The sequence below is a fragment of the Coregonus clupeaformis genome, chromosome 35 (assembly GCF_020615455.1).
Source record: "Coregonus clupeaformis isolate EN_2021a chromosome 35, ASM2061545v1, whole genome shotgun sequence".
NCBI classification, from domain to species: domain Eukaryota; kingdom Metazoa; phylum Chordata; class Actinopteri; order Salmoniformes; family Salmonidae; genus Coregonus; species Coregonus clupeaformis.
The window spans coordinates 16,190,649-16,208,361 of record NC_059226.1 but is presented as its reverse complement, the minus strand read 5'-3'; the positions used below and the strand labels follow the sequence as shown (position 1 = coordinate 16,208,361).

Sequence of the window (17,713 nt, the reverse complement as noted above, 5' to 3'; positions counted from 1 at the left end):
ACAACAAAAATCCAGAAAAACGCATGTCAAAAATGTTATAAATTGATTTGCATTTTAATGAGGGAAATAAATATTTGACCCCCTCTCAATCAGAAAGATTTCTGGCTCCCAGGTGTCTTTTATACGGGTAACGAGCTGAGATTAGGAGCACACTCTTAAAGGGAGTGCTCCTAATCTCAGCTTGTTACCTGTATAAAAGAAACCTGTCCACAGAAGCAATCAATCAATCAGATTCCAAACTCTCCACCATGGCCAAGACCAAAGAGGTCTCCAAGGATGTCAGGGACAAGATTGTAGACCTACACAAGGCTGGAATGGGCTACAAGACCATCGCCAAGCAGCTTGGTGAGAAGGTGACAACAGTTGGTGTGATTATTCGCAAATGGAAGAAACACAAAATAACTGTCAATCTCCCTCGGCCAGGGGCTCCATGCAAGATCTCACCTCGTGGAGTTGCAATGATCATGAGAATGGTGAGGAATCAGCCCAGAACTACACGGGAGGACCTTGTCAATGATCTCAAGGCAGCTGGGACCATAGTCACCAAGAAAACAATTGGTAACACACTACGCCGTGAAGGACTGAAATCCTGCAGCGCCCGCATGGTCCCCCTGCTCAAGAAAGCACATATACAGGCCCGTCTGAAGTTTGCCAATGAACATCTGAATGATTCAGAGGAGAACTGGGTGAAAGTGTTGTGGTCAGATGAGACCAAAATTGAGCTCTTTGGCATCAACTCAACTCGCCTTGTTTGGAGGAGGAGGAATGCTGCCTATGACCCCAAGAATACCATCCCCACTGTCAAACATGGAGGTGGAAACATTATGCTTTGGGGGTGTTTTTCTGCTAAGGGGACAGGACAAGTTCACCGCATCAAAGGGACGATGGACGGGGCCATGTACCGTCAAATCTTGGGTGACAACCTCCTTCCCTCAGCCAGGGCATTGAAAATGGGTTGTGGATGGGTATTCCAGCATGACAATAACCCAAAACACACGGCCAAGGCAACAAAGGAGTGGCTCAAGAAGAAGCAATTTAAGGTCCTGGTGTGGCCTAGCCAGTCTCCAGACCTTAATCCCATAGAAAATATGTGGAGGGAGCTGAAGGTTCGAGTTGCCAAACGTTAGCCTCGAAACCTTAATGACTTGGAGAAGATCTGCAAAGAGGAGTGGGACAAAATCCCTGCTGAGATGTGTGCAAACCTGGTGGCCAACTACAAGAAACGTCTGACCTCTGTGATTGCCAACAAGGGTTTTGCCACCAAGTACTAAGTCATGTTTTGCAGAGGGGTCAAATACTTATTTCCCTCATTAAAATGCCACTACATTTATAACATTTTTGACATGCGTTTTTCTGGATTATTTTGTTGTTATTCTGTCTCTCACTGTTCAAATAAACCTACCATTAAAATTATAGACGGATCATTTGTTTGTCAGTGGGCAAACGTACAAAATCAGAAGGGATCAAATACTTTTTTCCCTCACTGTATATATATATATATACAGTTGAAGTCGGAAGTTTACAAACACTTAGGTTGGAGTCATTAAAACTCATTTTTCAACCATTCCACAGATTTCTTGTTAACAAACTATAGTTTTGGCAAGTCGGTTAGGACATCTGTATTGTGCATGAAACAAGTAATTTTTCCAACTATTGTTTACACACAGATTATTTCACTTATAATTCACTGTATCACAATTCCAGTGGGTCAGAAGTTTACATACACTAAGTTGACTGTGCCTTTAAACAGCTTGGAAAAGTCCAGAAAATGATGTCATGGCTTTAGAAGCTTCTGATAGGCTAATTGACATTATTTGAGTCAATTGGAGGTGTACCTGTGAATGTATTTCAAGGCCTACCTTCAAACTCAGTGCCTCTTTGCTTGACATCATGGGAAAATGAAAATAAATCAGCCAAGACCTAAGAAAAAAAATTGTAGACCTCCACAAGTCTGGTTCATCATTGGGAGCGATTTCCAAACCCCTGACGGTACCACGTTCATCTGTACAAACAATAGTACGCAAAAATAAACACCATGGGACCACGCATCCGTCATACCGCTCAGGAAGGAGACGCTTTCTGTCTCCTAGAGATGAACGTACTTTGGTGCGAAAAGTGCAAATCAATCCCAGAACAACAGCAAAGGACCTTGTGAAGATGCTGGAGGAAACAGGCACAAAAGTGTCTATATCCACAGTAAAACGAGTCCTATATCGACATAACCTGAAAGGCCACTCAGCGTGGAAGAAGCCACTGCTCCAAAACCGCCATAAAAAAGCCAGACTATGGTTTGCAACTGCACATGGGGACAAATATCGTACTTTTTGGAGAAATGTCCTCTGGTCTGATGAAACAAAAATAGAACTGTTTGGCCATAATGACCATCGTTATGTTTGGAGGAAAAAGGGGGATGCTTGCAAGCCAAAGAACAGCATCCCATCCGTGAAGCACAGGGGTGGCAGCATCATGCTGTGGGGGTGCTTTGCTGCAGGAGGGACTGGTGCACTTCCTCGCTGCCCTTCTTGACACCAGGCCATCCTCCAAAAGACTTCGCCTCACTGTGCGTGCAGATGCATTCACACCTGCCTGCTGCCATTCCTGAGCAAGCTCTGCACTGGTGGTGCCCCGATCCCGCAGCTGAATCAACTTTAGGAGACGGTCCTGGCGCTTGCTGGACTTTCTTGGGCGCCCTGAACCCTTCTTCACAACAATTGAACCTCTCTCCTTGAAGTTCTTGATGATCCGATAAATGGTTGATTTAGGTGCAATCTTACTAGCAGCAATCTCCTTGCCTGTGAAGCCCTTTTTGTGCAAAGCAATGATGACGGTACGTGTTTCCTTGCAGGTAACCATGGTTAACAGAGGACAAACACTCGGTCCTCCCGAGTGGCGCAGTGGTCTAAGGCACTGCATCGCAGTGTTAACTGTGCCACTAGAGATCCTGGTTCGAATCCAGGCTCTGTCGTAGCCGGCCGCTTCCGGGAGACCCATGGGGTGGCGCATAATTGGCCCTGCGTCGTCCAAGGTAGGGGAGGGAATGGCCGGCAGTGATGTAGCTCAGTTGGTAGAGCATGGTGTTTGCAACGCCAGGGTTGTGGGTTCAATTCCCACTCACTAACTGTAAGTCGCTCTGGATAAGAGCGTCTGCTGAATGACTAAAATGTAAATGTAAGAACAATGATTTCAAGCACCACCCTCCTTTTAAAGCTTCCAGTCTGTTATTCTAATTCAATCAGCATGACAGAGTGATCTCCAGCCTTGTCCTCGTCAACACTCTCACCTGTGTTAACGAGAGAATCACTGACATGATGTCAGCTGGTCCTTTTGTGGCAGGGCTGAAATGCAGTGGAAATGTTTTTTGGGGATTAAGTTCATTTTCATGGTAAAGAGGGACTTTGCAATAAATTGCAATTCATCTGATCACTCTTCATAACATTCTAGAGTATATGCAAATTGCCATCATAAAAACTGAGGCAGCAGACTTTGTGAAAATTAATATTTGTGTCATTCTCAAAACTCTTGACCACGACTGTACTTCCAAAGTTGTGGCAAAATGGCTTAAGGACAACAAAGTCAAGGTATTGGAGTGGCCGTCACAAAGCCCTGACCTCAATCGTATAGAACATTTGTGGGCAGAACTGAAAAAGCGTGTGCGAGCGAGGAGGCCTACAAACCTGACTCAGGAGGAATGGGCCAAAATTCACCCAACGTATTGTGGGAAGCTTGTGGAAGGCTACCCAAACATTTGACCCAAGTTAAACAATTTAAAGGCAATGCTACCAAATACTAATTGAGTGTATGTAAACTTCTGACCCACTGGGAATGTGATGAAAGAAATAAAAGCTGAAATAAATCATTCTCTCTACTATTATTCTGACATTTCACATTCTTAAAATAAAGTGGTGATCCTAACTGACCTAAAACAGGGAATTTTTACTAGGATTAAATGTAAGGAATTGTGAAAAACTGAGTTTAAATGTATTTGGCTAAGGTGTATGTAAACTTCCGACTTCAACTGTATATACAGTTGGGAGAACAAGTATTTGATACACTGCCGATTTTGCAGGTTTTCCTATTTACAAAGCATGTAGAGGTCTGTAATTTTTATCATAGGTACACTTCAACTGTGAGAGACTGAATCTAAAACAAAAATCCAGGAAATCACATTGTATGATTTTTAAGTAATTAATTTGCATTTTATTGCATGACATAAGTATTTGATCACCTACCAACCAGTAAGAATTCTGGCTCTCACAGACCTGTTAGTTTGTCTTTAAGAAGCCCTCCTGTTCTCCACTCATTAACTGTATTAACTGCACCTGTTTGAACTCATTACCTGTATAAAAGACACCTGTCCACACACTCAATCAAACAGACTCCAACCTCTCCACAATGGCCAAGACCAGAGAGCTGTGTAAGGACATCAGGGATAAAATTGTAGACCTGCACAAGGCTGGGATGGGCTACAGGACAATAGGCAAGCAGCTTGGTGAGAAGGCACCAACTGTTGGCGCAATTATTAGAAAATGGAAGAAGTTCAAGATGACGGTCAATCACCCTCGGTCTGGGGCTCCATGCAAGATCTCACCTCGTGGGGCATCAATGATCATGAGGAAGGTGAGGGATCAGCCCAGAACTACACGGCAGGACCTGGTCAATGACCTGAAGAGAGCTGGGACCACAGTCTCAAAGAAAACCATTAGTAACACACTACGCCGGCATGGATTAAAATCCTGCAGCGCACGCAAGGTCCCCCCTGCTCAAGCCAGCGCATGTCCAGGCCCGTCTGAAGTTTGCCAATGACCATCTGGATGATCCAGAGGAGGAATGGGAGAAGGTCATGTGGTCTGATGAGACAAAAATATAGCTTGCCGTGTTTGGAGGAAGAAGAAGGATGAGTACAACCCCAAGAACACCATCCCAACCGTGAAGCATGGAGGTGGAAACATCATTCTTTGGGGATGCTTTTCTGCAAAGAGGACAGGACGACTGCACCGTATTGAGGGGAGGATGGATGGGGCCATGTATCGCGAGATCTTGGCCAACAACCTCCTTCCCTCAGTAAGAGCATTGAAGATGGGTCGTGGCTGGGTCTTCCAGCATGACAACGACCCGAAACACACAGCCAGGGCAACTAAGGAGTGGCTCCGTAGAAGCATCTCAAGGTCCTGGAGTGGCCTAGCCAGTCTCCAGACCTGAACCCAATAGAAAATCTTTGGAGGGAGCTGAAAGTCCGTATTGCCCAGCGACAGCCCCGAAACCTGAAGGATCTGGAGAAGGTCTGTATGGAGGAGTGGGCCAAAATCCCTGCTGCAGTGTGTGCAAACCTGGTCAAGACCTACAGGAAACGTATGATCTCTGTAATTGCAAACAGAGGTTTCTGTACCAAATATTAAGTTCTGCTTTTCTGATGTATCAAATACTTATGTCATGCAATAAATTGCAAATGAATTACATAAAAATCATACAATGTGATTTTCTGGATTTTTGTTTTAGATTCCGTCTCTCACAGTTGAAGTGTACCTATGATAAAAATTACAGACCTCTACATGCTTTGTAAGTAGGAAAACCTGCAAAATCGGCAGTGTATCAAATACTTGTTCTCCCCACTGTATATATATATATGCAATGTAATTTAAACACATTTTCACCAAGGTCAATACAATCAAAGCTGCTTTGAAATGCCTTCTCAGTTTGCAAGTTTATTGCAAGTATATTACAAATATTGAAATGTTCTTAACACAGCAAATGGAACATACAGTGGGGGAAAAAAGTATTTAGTCAGCCACCAATTGTGCAAGTTCTCCCACTTAAAAAGATGAGAGAGGCCTGTAATTTTCATCATAGGTACACGTCAACTATGACAGACAAAATGAGGAAAAAAAATCCAGAAAATCACATTGTAGGATTTTTAATGAATTTATTTGCAAATTATGGTGAAAAATAAGTATTTGGTCAATAACAGAAGTTTCTCAATACTTTGTTATATACCCTTTGTTGGCAATGACACAGGTCAAACGTTTTCTGTAAGTCTTCACAAGGTTTTCACACACTGTTGCTGGTATTTTGGCCCATTCCTCCATGCAGATCTCCTCTAGAGCAGTGATGTTTTGGGGCTGTCGCTGGGCAACACGGACTTTCAACTCCCTCCAAAGATGTTCTATGGGGTTGAGATCTGGAGACTGGCTACGCCACTCCAGGACCTTGAAATGCTTCTTACGAAGCCACTCCTTCGTTGCCCGGGCGGTGTGTTTGGGATCATTGTCATGCTGAAAGACCCAGCCACATTTCATCTTCAATGCCCTTGCTGATGGAAGGAGGTTTTCACTCAAAATCTCTTGATACATGGCTCCATTCATTATTTCCTTTACACGGATCAGTCGTCCTGGTCCCTTTGCAGAAAAACAGCCCCAAAGCATGATGTTTCCACCCCCATGCTTCACAGTAGGTATGGTGTTCTTTGGATGCAACTCAGCATTCTTTGTCCTCCAAACACGACGAGTTGAGTTTTTACCAAAAAGTTATATTTTTTGGTTTCATCTGACCATATGACATTCTCCCAATCCTCTTCTGGATCATTCAAATGCACTCTAGCAAACTTCAGACGGGCCTGGACATGTACTGGCTTAAGCAGGGGGACACATCTCACACTGCAGGATTTGAGTCCCTGGCGGCGTAGTGTGTTACTGATGGTAGGCTTTGTTACTTTGGTCCCAGCTCTCTGCAGGTCATTCACTAGGTCCCCCCGTGTGGTTCTGGGATTTTTGCTCACCGTTCTTGTGATCATTTTGACCCCACGGGGTGAGATCTTGCGTGGAGCCCCAGATCGAGGGAGATTATCAATGGTCTTGTATGTCTTCCATTTCCTAATAATTGCTCCCACAGTTGATTTCTTCAAACCAAGCTGCTTACCTATTGCAGATTCAGTCTTCCCAGCCTGGTGCAGGTCTACAATTTTGTTTCTGGTGTCCTTTGACAGCTCTTTGGTCTTGGCCATAGTGGAGTTTGGAGGGTGACTGTTTGAGGTTGTGGACAGGTGTCTTTTATACTGATAACAAGTTCAAACAGGTGCCATTAATACAGGTAACGAGTGGAGGACAGAGGAGCCTCTTAAAGAAGAAGTTACAGGTCTGTGAGAGCCAGAAATCGTGCTTGTTTGTAGGTGACCAAATACTTATTTTCCATCATAATTTGCAAATAAATTCATTAAAAATCCTACAATGTGATTTTCTGGATTTTTTTTCCTCATTTTGTCTGTCATAGTTGACGTGTACCTATGATGGAAATGACAGGCCTCTCTCATCTTTTTAAGTGGGAAAACTTGCACAATTGGTGGCTGACTAAATACTTTTTTTCCCCACTGTACAAATCTGGTGTGAAATGTTCAGTTGGGCCAACCCCGTATCACTTCAGTGTTTGCAGATATGAAGGTTTAGAGCGGTGGCCAGTAACCGAAAGGTTGCTGGTTCACATCCACGAGCTGACTAAGTGAAAAATGACACCTCTGCCAATGTGCCCTTGAGCAAGGCATTTACCCCTAGTAGCTCTGGATAAGAGTGTCTGCTAAATGACTAAAATGCCATGTCAAGAGAGTCTATTAAATATGACTGCAGACACACAAATCAATGCTGCTAATATGTTTATTAGATGGTGATGGCTAAATCTTTCTAATTCTTCTTGCAAAAATCACAGCCCTTGAACGGTTTCGAGATGGCTCTGGAAATGGCCCGGAACACCCTGACCAACAGGGGATGTTTACGGGACTCCTGTGCAGGTGCTGGTGGCAGGTCGTCCTCAGGTTGGGGAATGAATGGGACAGCATGATCATCATCTGTGATAAGAGAACATTGCAGGATCAGAATTGAACATATCAAATGTACTTTCCTTCTCTCCAACCACAGCACAAACAAATGGTAATACATCAGAATGACAGAATCTACGATTTTGACCTTGGGAAATGTGAAAGTCGCTACAATGTTTGCCTGACAGCTCGTCAAACTCAGTGGCCTTGATCAGAGAAAGCATTATGGATGGATTAATACATCTCAGCATTAAACTCAGTAAAGCTGCATTCACTCTGACCACAGGCCACATCTTGGCAATGCATCAAAATCAAATGATCATCATTGTGTGTCGCTTACCCAGCGCAACTCGAGAGGTGCTGAAACGCTGCGAAGGCAGCTCCTTTTGAGCGGGGTGGCTCTCTGGTTCCACTCTGCTCTTGAACACCTGTTGCCGAGTAAATTCATCTTTCCATTAGACGCCCCACAATGTCTCACTCTGACCCCATTAGCTTCAAATTCTATTTTAGCCGTAATGACGGGGAAAAACCCCAAACATGGAGCTCCATACCTTGATCTTGACCGTTGGCAACTTTGGGCAGTAACTGAACCTCCAGCCCTGGCTCTTCTTCTTCACTCTGGCAGAGGGGACGTGACGAGTCTCTGTATCAGCAACAGCTGTAGAAGTGCACTTCACAGGCAATGCGGTGTCAGGGCGGTTGGCATGGAGCTCAGCAAGAACGTCACTGGAGGCCTGGCTAGTGCCTGACCTGTGGGTACTTGTGGCCTGGAAGAGACTTCTCTTTGATTTGGGCAGAAGAATATCTGGGGGCAGAAGAGATAAAATAGTTATGTTGTGTATATTTTACAATAATACACAATCTTGAAAATCCAATGAACACAATTGCAATAAAACTATTAAGCTCATGAGTGAATCCTACATGACACGAGAGTTGGCGTGGTCACAGTTGTAAATGAGAACTTGTCCTCATCTGGTTTACCTGGTTAAATAAAGGTGAAAAAAAATAAAAAATAAAAAATAATTCAATTTAGTGCATATTACAAAATAAAATAAATGAAAAGTGGTCATTTTACTTACCACGCACAGAGGTCGCGGCTGACACATCATCGGTCAGCGTGTCCATCGCCTGGCCGGTCACCGCCATACAAACCTGAGAGGTTTTAGATGAGACATCCTGGTAGATGTCATGGACCGACATCACATGAAGATGATCCTCTTCACCCACATCAGGCTCATCATCTTCTAGCCTGTTCAGAATGGAGTCAAACATCTCCATGGCAACCTGCCACTCTTCGGTCATCTGCTCACCCACAGATGAGTGCTCTGAGGCAGCTACTCCGGCCTTGATCACATTCAGAACCTTGCTGAGGATCTTCTTGGCGCTGTGTCTGACTGACTCCTGGCTGACTGCAACTGTTGGGTCTTTGAGGTCATTGTTGGTAGACACTTCCATGTCCTGGATTTTGTCAGCAGTTAAATGGGTATCCTGGTGGTCCCGCTCATTGGTGAGGTGGCAACCAGTGTACAAACTCTTCAGCTCGTTCACAGCTGTGCTGTAAAGTTTCTGGGAGGATAACCGGACCTGTTCCCAGAACTTGATCCTACCTGCCCTACTCACCTCAATTGCCTCGTTTAAGTCCACTAGAAGGGACTCAAGAATGCTAGTTGAGGCCTCAGCAATGTTCCTTGAGGAGACGTGGGCTGACAGGATGTCGATGGTCAAAGAAGCATCTCTTATGACCTGAGTCACTACCCCTTGGGCCTTGGCAGAGTATTCTGCCATTAGGTTGTCGGTCTGAAGGTCAGCAGGATGCTGCTTTTCCCCCTGTGTGGTCACATCCTGTGCAGTGAGTGGACGGCTTAGAATAATTGTTTCCTGAATCCTCTCTGATGGTGGGAATGGACAATCAATGAGCAGGGAGTGGTAGATGGCAGTGGAGGATATGTCTGGGTGTTCTCTCACAGCCTCCGGCTCCATGATTGCTGAGGGGCCCTGGAGCATCTCACCAATTTCCAGATCGCTGATGCTCTCGACACTCGACACTAGACGTGCTAGAAGGTTTCTAGACATCTGGCATGGAACAAAGGACTCGTCTGAGTTGCTGTCAAGCTCTGTTTTTATCACTTGCAGGGCAGTTCTGACTGACACTGCTGACCGGACACAGAGCATCCTCAGGTCGGAGTGGGAGCGAGACAGAGGTGAGTGGTTCGAGGGACCACTGCTGCCCTGTGAGTATCTGGATCCCCCCTCCAGCTCAAACTCAGACATGGATGCCTTGAGTTTGGCTGCAGCTTTCCGGACCATGTCCCTTGCCACACCATCAATGTCGAGGCCTTCAATCCCTGTCCGGGAGCCAGCGCTCTGGGACCTGGAAAATGCCTGGTTCTCTAGATAACCAAGGGCATCCAGGGTATCATCGACCACCAAATCCACCAAATCATTGGACATGGCAGTGATTCTGTCATGACCTAGCTGGATATTCTGTTCTGTCAGGGACCAATCCCACAGGGATCTACCGTACATTTCAGCCATTTTCAGCTCGACGGCCCTGTTGATCTTTGCCCGAGACAGGTTCAGCAGGTGGTCGCTTCCTGACATCCTGGTCTCCGTTCTCTGGACCACCAGACTCTGCACCTCGGCCGACACCGCTGACAGGAAGTAGGACACCCGCACCTCATGTCCTGTCTGAGCGTCGCTCTTCACCCTCTGGATGCTGCTGATGGTTGCAACAATGACCTGACCTGCCAGTCGTCCTAGCTCTCTCTCAATCTCGTTAGCGGACTTTCCAGACAGCCAAGTGAGCGCCATCTGTCCCATAGTATGGCCATTCATTGTGGTTGTGATTGTCCGCAGCAACTGCTCAGCAAACTGACTGCTTGGTGAGCTGATGCTGGTGGAAGGAGCTTCGGCTCCCTGACTGGCCCCTCCTATCAGCATGAGCTGGGCTAGTCTGGCGTTGATCTGCTTGAAGATGATCTCCACAATGGCCATGATCAGCCTGGTGTCCGCAGACAGAATAATAGGCCTCATCTTCTTTGGTCTCCTCTGGATGGATGGCAGTATGACCTCACTCAGGGACCTGCGGGCGTCTCTGTGAACCTGACTGAAGATAAAGTTGTGAGACAGTCCGAACACAGACCTCAGGGGGTCTGAGTGGGGTCTGTCCCAATCCTCTCTATCTCCGTTCTCAGATGCTGAGGAATATCTTCTTGGGTTGTCATCTTCTTCCTCATTTCCCAAAGACTCCTCTGACCTGAAGAGCACCCCACAACAAAGATATGGTAACAACGACAATAACAAACCTTTCTGGACACAAACACTGCTTTAAAACATTATTTAAAAGAATCAACTAAAGTCATACAGATGCAGGATCTTAATTTGATCACCCTGTTGCAGGAGAACTTTCCTGCAATGTAGGAAATGTAAAACGTATAGTGTATTTGAGGTTTTAAAAGGCTTCTGAAGTCCACTTTGAAATTTCAGACTAGATTTTTTTCCCTTACGAATAATGTATCAATCCCTTCAAAAATGTCCATTAATTATAATCCAGATATTAATTCACATTTCCTAATGCTGCAGGATTCTTTTCCTGCTGTAGCAAACGTAAGTTCCTACATCTGTATTCAGTGGAAATAAATCATTTTAGAGAAGTCATTATTTATACACATGTATGAAGTTAAGGAATTAACTGTTCCAACCATTATGGGGAGGAATAAGCTACAGGGGGGTACATACGAAAGGAGGGAGGGGAAGGGAGTTGGGTTCCGTGTCCTGGCACCAGTTCTAGGGCTGGTGACCTCGCTTGGCCCATGACTTGGCCCAAGGTTGAATCTGACGCTGCGGCATACGGAGGCCGCTTCCAGATCTGCTTCATTGATTACGACTGAAGACCAGGAGGAGGAAGTTGATGAAGATGATGATGGTGACCAGGGCAAATGCCTGTACATGATGAAATCAAGGGCAGGGACCACCACTGTTGAAGAGTCCTCCTTCACCCATGACACGATGTTCTTGCACTTAGCATGAGCCTCAACTATGGTGGACTGTAATGTAAAAGAACAGCCGGGAAAGATTGTTCTAAAATTGAACATTCAATTAAATCCACCGTCTGTCTACATTGTGATGTCTTTATTATCTAACCTGAATGCCACAACTTATTAAATAAAGTTATTCTATTCAACTTCCTCCGACCTTGTTGTTGAGATATAAAGCCTGCTCACCAGGTTCCCATTGTCTAGACTCAAAGTGCTGACTCGCCAGCTCCTGGTACATTTACTGTAGTATTGTAATAGAATATCTATGCCAGGGATCGGCAACTTTTATGGGCGTGGGGGCCAAAAAATCTGAACTCATCATGAGGGGCCGCAGTGGCTCGCGGGTCTTCATTCCCACATCCATACCCACACATGTAGTCTGAGTCGGCCCTTGCGTTTTGGGGGCCCCAAGCAACATTTTGTTGGGGCCTGCCCCCCACTCTGCCAGCAAATGATTTTAGCGGATCCCCTCTTGACAGTGGAGAGACAAAATTGAAGTTTTAGGGTTAATTTCCTGCAATTCTGCACATTTTGCCATGTGGCGTAGAACATTTTTTTGCCGTTTTAAAGCAAGTTTGCTGCAATTCTACACATTTTACCCTGGGGCAGAGAGAACATTTTGAAATTGTAGAACTACTTTCATGTAATTCTACTCATTTGATATCTGAGTGAGCGTGACTAACAAAATCAATGCCCCCTCCCCATTGCCCCCTCCCCATTCGACCATGATTACTACAAATTTAGATAGCTGGCCGCTAGACTAACTTACCCCCCAAAAATGTTTTAGCTGACATGGGCTAATTGAGTGACTGTCAGTGACTGACATAGCAAGAGAAAAACTGCTGATGCAAAACCAAAATTGAAAACGGCACCTTGTGTATTCTACTATTCTAACTCTCAACAATAAGTTGAGACCCTGACTGAGTTCCATTCATTTTTTTTATTGATCCGCGGGCTTACAAAAGGGGATCCACGGCCACCAGTTGCCCATCCCTGATCTAGACTGCATCCCAAATGGCACCCTATTCCCTATATAGTGCCCTGCTTTTGACCAGGGCCCATAGAGTTCTGATCAAAGGTGGGGCATATATTTGGAAAATGGCACCATTTGGGATGCACCCATAGTCTATTTTACCGTCTCCCTGATGTTAGAAAATTCCAGCGCTAACTCTAACTCACCCTTTCATGCATATTCTCAGTCGAAAGAATCCATTGCCTGCAAAAGGGATAAATAGATGAGTACTGTTAATTATTAAAACTATCTAACCCTTGACCTCTACGGGACTAGCCTATATACATGTACACCACAAACACACCCTCTGATTGGTTCTTTGGTCAGTTGCAGAACACACAGTATAGAGAATAGGAGGTAAGTATGGGGAAGACAAAGAGCTACCTACTTCTCATTCATCTCCTCCCCTGAGAATTCGAGTTCTGAGGAGGAGCTTCTCCGGGCCAAGGACAGGTTGTAATGAGAAGTCTGCTGTGGCTCCCATGTGTTAGATGGGCCGGCTAAGTCCTGATCAGCCTCCTGCATCTCACTCTCTGCTTCAGTCTCCTGTGACTGAGATGGGCCGGCTGACTCTGGATCAGCCTCCTGCATCTCTCTCTCTGCTTCAGTCTCCTCTGACTGAGATGGTCCGGCTGACTCTGGATCAGCCTCCTGCATCTCTCTCTCTGCTTCAGTCTCCTGTGACTGAGATGGGCCGGCTGACTCTGGATCAGCCTCCTGCATCTCTCTCTCTGCTTCAGTCTCCTCTGACTGAGATGGTCCGGCTGACTCTGGATCAGCCTCCTGCATCTCTCTCTCTGCTTCAGTCTCCTGTGACTGAGATGGGCCGGCTGACTCTGGATCAGCCTCCTGCATCTCTCTCTCTGCTTCAGTCTCCTCTGACTGAGATGGTCCGGCTGACTCTGGATCAGCCTCCTGCATCTCTCTCTGAGATTTTACATATCACCTTTCTCAACTCTCATTAATTAGCCTACATTATTTATCACTATATATCACCTTGGCGATCACCTTTACCCAATTACTCACTATTTCTGAATTTGGCAGATGGCAAGACTTATCTTGCCTTTCAAAATGTTTAATATAAAAAATATACATCTCTATTTAAAAAAATCTGAAAAACAAAGCCTACCTCCACTTCTTTCTTCTCCATATTATCTCCAGTTGTATCACATATTAATGCTTTTAAAAAATTATGATACAATTACATTGCAATAAAATGCGGGATAATACATTTTCAACCACCAACGACACCAACTTGATGACTGAATGAAGAGTCAAATGTTATCTGATCTGTTTCGAACGTGATCACGTATGACGTAATAGATATACATCGCAGACGTAATTGTGCGGTAACTGCAACAGTCAGCAGGTAGCGGCAAAATCAACAATGAAAACAACAGATACCAGACTAGACCACTGAGCGTTACACACCATTACAGTCAAATCAATTCTGCCTCATAAAAAAAGTTGCTTCGCCTCGGGCCTCAGAACAGCCTTGTCGTGAGTTGTCACACAATAATTATCGGATTCTCAGGCATTATTGCTTAAATGACAACAACAGATACCAGACTAGACACTATTCCAGTCAAATCAATTCTGCCTCATAAAAAATAAAAAATAAAAATCGGCCACCACAAGCAGACTTCATCCAAAATATGTAAAGGAAAATTGTTTCAAATTGTGTTTGTAAAATGTAAGGCTCTGATATATATTTACACCTACGCCTGTTTCTTTGATAAAAAACAAACAAACAAACATGTACACCCACTTAAAAAACCCACCCACCCTTTGCAACAGATACCATTTTGGTTAATAATAATAATAATTAGTCTGCTGATATCAACCTTTGGTGTTGCTATGCTATATAATTATGCACTTCCCAATGTCTAGACTCGAATATTTGACAGCACATGTCGATATCACCATTAACTGTTGTGTGGCGCTAGAATGCACAAAAGAACATGGGTGATTAAAAGCAGGCAACATGTCAATCAATTTTTGACCTCATCCAAGCCCCACCCATTCACTGGGCAGCCTTTATAAACTAGCTCTCATCATCATCTCAGCCTTACTGATTTTGTCTCTGTCTTGAACGGTTGTGTCCAGGGTCTTCTGTCAGTCTCAACATCGTAACTTTAAAGGTATGCTGCTTGAATGGTGGTGTTACAACTCCCTTCATTTTGCATTATATCATAGCATTGTGTTTTACGCATCTCACGTTGCGGTTCTATTCATTTCATGTTTTTAGGAAGTTGGTGGATCCGTGTCGGTTGTGTTTTGCCTTTCGCATTGACTAGCTAACATGCCACGTAACGGCGTGGTGTTTTGCCCGTTTATACCTAACTAACGTTAGCTAGTTAATTGATATACATTGAGTGACTCTTTTAAAGTTAAGTCTCATCCTAATAGTAAACCAATGACTTGGAGTAGTTATAGCATGCTTAACGATAGTTAATTAGTTGAATGTAACGCGGTAACTCCGGTGCTGTGCATTTCAGTTTCACCGGACGTGACTGGCTTACGGGGTGACAACTGCTAATTCACATGGCTAACTAGTTAAGCCTTGCGGGTTACCATAAGTCAATTATTTGTCCCTCTCGTGTTACTATAAGCTCACTTGTAGGTGGCAAGTACTTGACAATTCTACTTTAATCTACTTGGAATTTATTTCGATTAAAGACCGTGGAAAGCCGGGCCATGTGGCATCTGATCTGTACCAAATATGGCCGCTTGCTTTCAACAATGGGATGTACTCAAGTTCATGGCGCTAACGTCCTTAGCTCGCTTTGAAAAGTATATTAATGCCGGTGTAACACTCGGATCTGTATTTAATCGGGACGTAGCCAGTTAACTAGTTACTTTTCGTGGTTTGCTGTCATTCAAACGGTGGGAGAATTTAACAATCAGCCCATCGCGATGTAAAAATGCTAACTAATGTATTGCCAAGCTTGCAAATATGTGCACAATTCGACTGGTTCCGGCGCAGGGTGTGGTTGTAATTTGATTAGATGACTCGTTTATAGTTTGAACGCTGTTAAGTCGGTGTAGGTTTTGAATATTACTATTTTAAAAAGCTCAATGAAATGACGTTTGAACCAGACAGTTTAACACTGCTGCAGCATCTGGCTGCAGTTCAGTGTAGTGAACTGTACTTTCTATAGATCTAAACATAACTATACTAAAGCCTGAGTTCACTTTGTACAACAGTAACTAAGCTACAGTACCAGTAAAAAATGTCTCGTTTGCCCATGTATGAAACATCAGTTGCGCATTGGCAACGAAAGCAAATTGTTCATACTAAATACCCCATAGGCATGGAATGGGCATGTGGGAATACTTTCCGCAGGATGGGTGATAAGAATAGAATTGTGCTGTCCTTGCCCACTTTCCCACTAGCCACAGTACATCTGTTCACTCCATAGCAGTCTAGGTGACATTGAAGAGCTGTCAACTGGCAGTACATTGGTCAAAGGTTGTGCAGAGTAGCCTGGCTTACTCCAGCTAATTCAACAATTTCAGTTTACGGGGGATGGGGGATTTGAATTGCCAAGACCACAAATTAGGCAGTTTTTCCATTAATGTGCATTTCACTGATGGCCCACTGCCATTTCAGTCACTCAATATCTATCCTCCTGTGTTGCAGCACCATGTCTAACACCGAACGTACCTTCATTGCCATCAAGCCTGATGGTGTCCAGAGGGGGCTTGTGGGAGATATCATTAAGCGCTTTGAGCAGAGGGGCTTCAGGCTTGTGGCCATGAAGATGATCCAGGTATGTGAATAACTGAATCTGTTCAGAGGCCCTTCTAGTACGGTTCAATGGCATTTAGCTGCTTAATATTGATTTTGAGGCATTGAACTGAGTTTTTTTTTTTGTGATTGCAGGCGTCTGAGGACCTTGTCAAGCAGCACTACATTGATCTGAAGGCCATGCCCTTCTATGGCGGCCTTTGCTCATTCATGCATTCCGGTCCAGTTGTTGCCATGGTAACTATCCTCCCCACGCATGCACTACGCACAGCCCGTTTCAAAATGCTGGCTCATTGCTAGATTCATAGTGGCTCACTGCTAATGCCACCCTGGACACTATACTTCAGGTTCTCTTGAGCGGTGCTTGTGATATAATTAATCGTTCCACTCAATTCTCCATTATTTTATCCTCCCTTGCTTTCAGATCTGGGAAGGCCTGAACGTTGTGAAGAACGGCAGATTGATGCTGGGAGAGACCAACCCTGCAGACTCCAAACCCGGCAGCATCCGCGGAGACTTCTGCATCACGCTTGGCAGGTATGTGTCCACTGATGCTTGTTTATACAGACTCTGATATGGAAAGTAGGAAGTGCTCAACCAACGTGAGTAGAGGTGCAACCTGTAAAGGTGTACATCATTGGACAGGAATCTGATGAAATATTCAAGCTATAATGAATTTTCTACAGGCAAACTGGCATGTATAGAGGAATATGTACCCTGCTGTAGTTCCAATAAATCTAAGCCCATTATCCGCATGATGCAGAGTTTCTGATTTGTATCCTTTTGCCATTACAGGAACATCATCCACGGCAGTGACTCCCTCGATAGTGCCAACAAGGAGATTGCCCTGTGGTTCAAGCCAGAGGAGATTGTCGAGTACAAGAGCTGCCAACATGGATTCCTGTATGAGTAAATAAAATGGAACTGGAAACTTTTCTCCTCACACCCCATCAAACCCATTCTGAATGCTGTTGATCTGGAATTTGTTCATGTACCTTGTGACTTTCAAGCACTTAAAGAATCATGTCAATAAAAATCATGAATTAGAATGTGAGGCTCGCCTAGTTTACTTTTGAAACTGCGGGGGGCTTTGTGTAGGGGACTGGGAAATG

The 17,713-nt window shown here is 44.6% G+C and overlaps 2 protein-coding genes across 2 annotated transcripts; one reads left to right on the top strand and one right to left on the bottom strand.

The window, feature by feature from the left end:
* Positions 1-7,622: 7,622 nt before the first annotated feature.
* Positions 7,623-14,398, bottom strand: LOC121570521. The gene is made up of 9 exons (XM_045211154.1): positions 13,980-14,398; positions 13,239-13,777; positions 13,018-13,054; positions 11,540-11,847; positions 8,881-11,057; positions 8,723-8,782; positions 8,353-8,606; positions 8,142-8,229; positions 7,623-7,831 (listed from the first exon to the last, which is right to left on the bottom strand). The coding sequence occupies exons 1-9, from the start codon at positions 13,998-14,000 to the stop codon at positions 7,668-7,670; spliced, it is 3,648 nt and encodes a 1,215-aa protein (XP_045067089.1). The 5' UTR covers positions 14,001-14,398; the 3' UTR covers positions 7,623-7,667.
* A 485-nt stretch (positions 14,399-14,883) lies between these two features.
* On the top strand, positions 14,884-17,650 carry LOC121569480 (nucleoside diphosphate kinase A). The gene is made up of 5 exons (XM_041880462.1): positions 14,884-14,991; positions 16,494-16,623; positions 16,737-16,838; positions 17,026-17,138; positions 17,397-17,650. Exons 2-5 carry the CDS (start codon positions 16,498-16,500, stop codon positions 17,512-17,514), a joined length of 459 nt encoding a protein of 152 aa, XP_041736396.1. The 5' UTR covers positions 14,884-14,991; positions 16,494-16,497; the 3' UTR covers positions 17,515-17,650.
* The last annotated feature ends 63 nt before the right edge of the window (positions 17,651-17,713 follow it).

What these genes read in the sequence shown, in the direction of transcription:
- LOC121569480 (XM_041880462.1), top strand. Translation starts at nt 16,498, where the DNA reads ATGTCTAACACCGAACGTACCTTCATTGCCATCAAGCCTGATGGTGTC. An exon ending in TGGCCATGAAGATGATCCAG is followed by an intron (nt 16,624 to 16,736) that starts GTATGTGAATAA and finishes TTGTGATTGCAG; the next exon opens with GCGTCTGAGGACCTTGTCAA. An exon ending in CCGGTCCAGTTGTTGCCATG is followed by an intron (nt 16,839 to 17,025) that starts GTAACTATCCTC and finishes CCTTGCTTTCAG; the next exon opens with ATCTGGGAAGGCCTGAACGT.
- LOC121570521 (XM_045211154.1), bottom strand. Translation starts at nt 14,000, where the DNA reads ATGGAGAAGAAAGAAGTGGAG. An exon ending in TGGAGAAGAAAGAAGTGGAG is followed by an intron (nt 13,778 to 13,979) that starts GTAGGCTTTGTT and finishes GTAAAATCTCAG; the next exon opens with AGAGAGATGCAGGAGGCTGA. An exon ending in CCCTTCCCCTCCCTCCTTTC is followed by an intron (nt 11,058 to 11,539) that starts GTATGTACCCCC and finishes GGTGCTCTTCAG; the next exon opens with GTCAGAGGAGTCTTTGGGAA.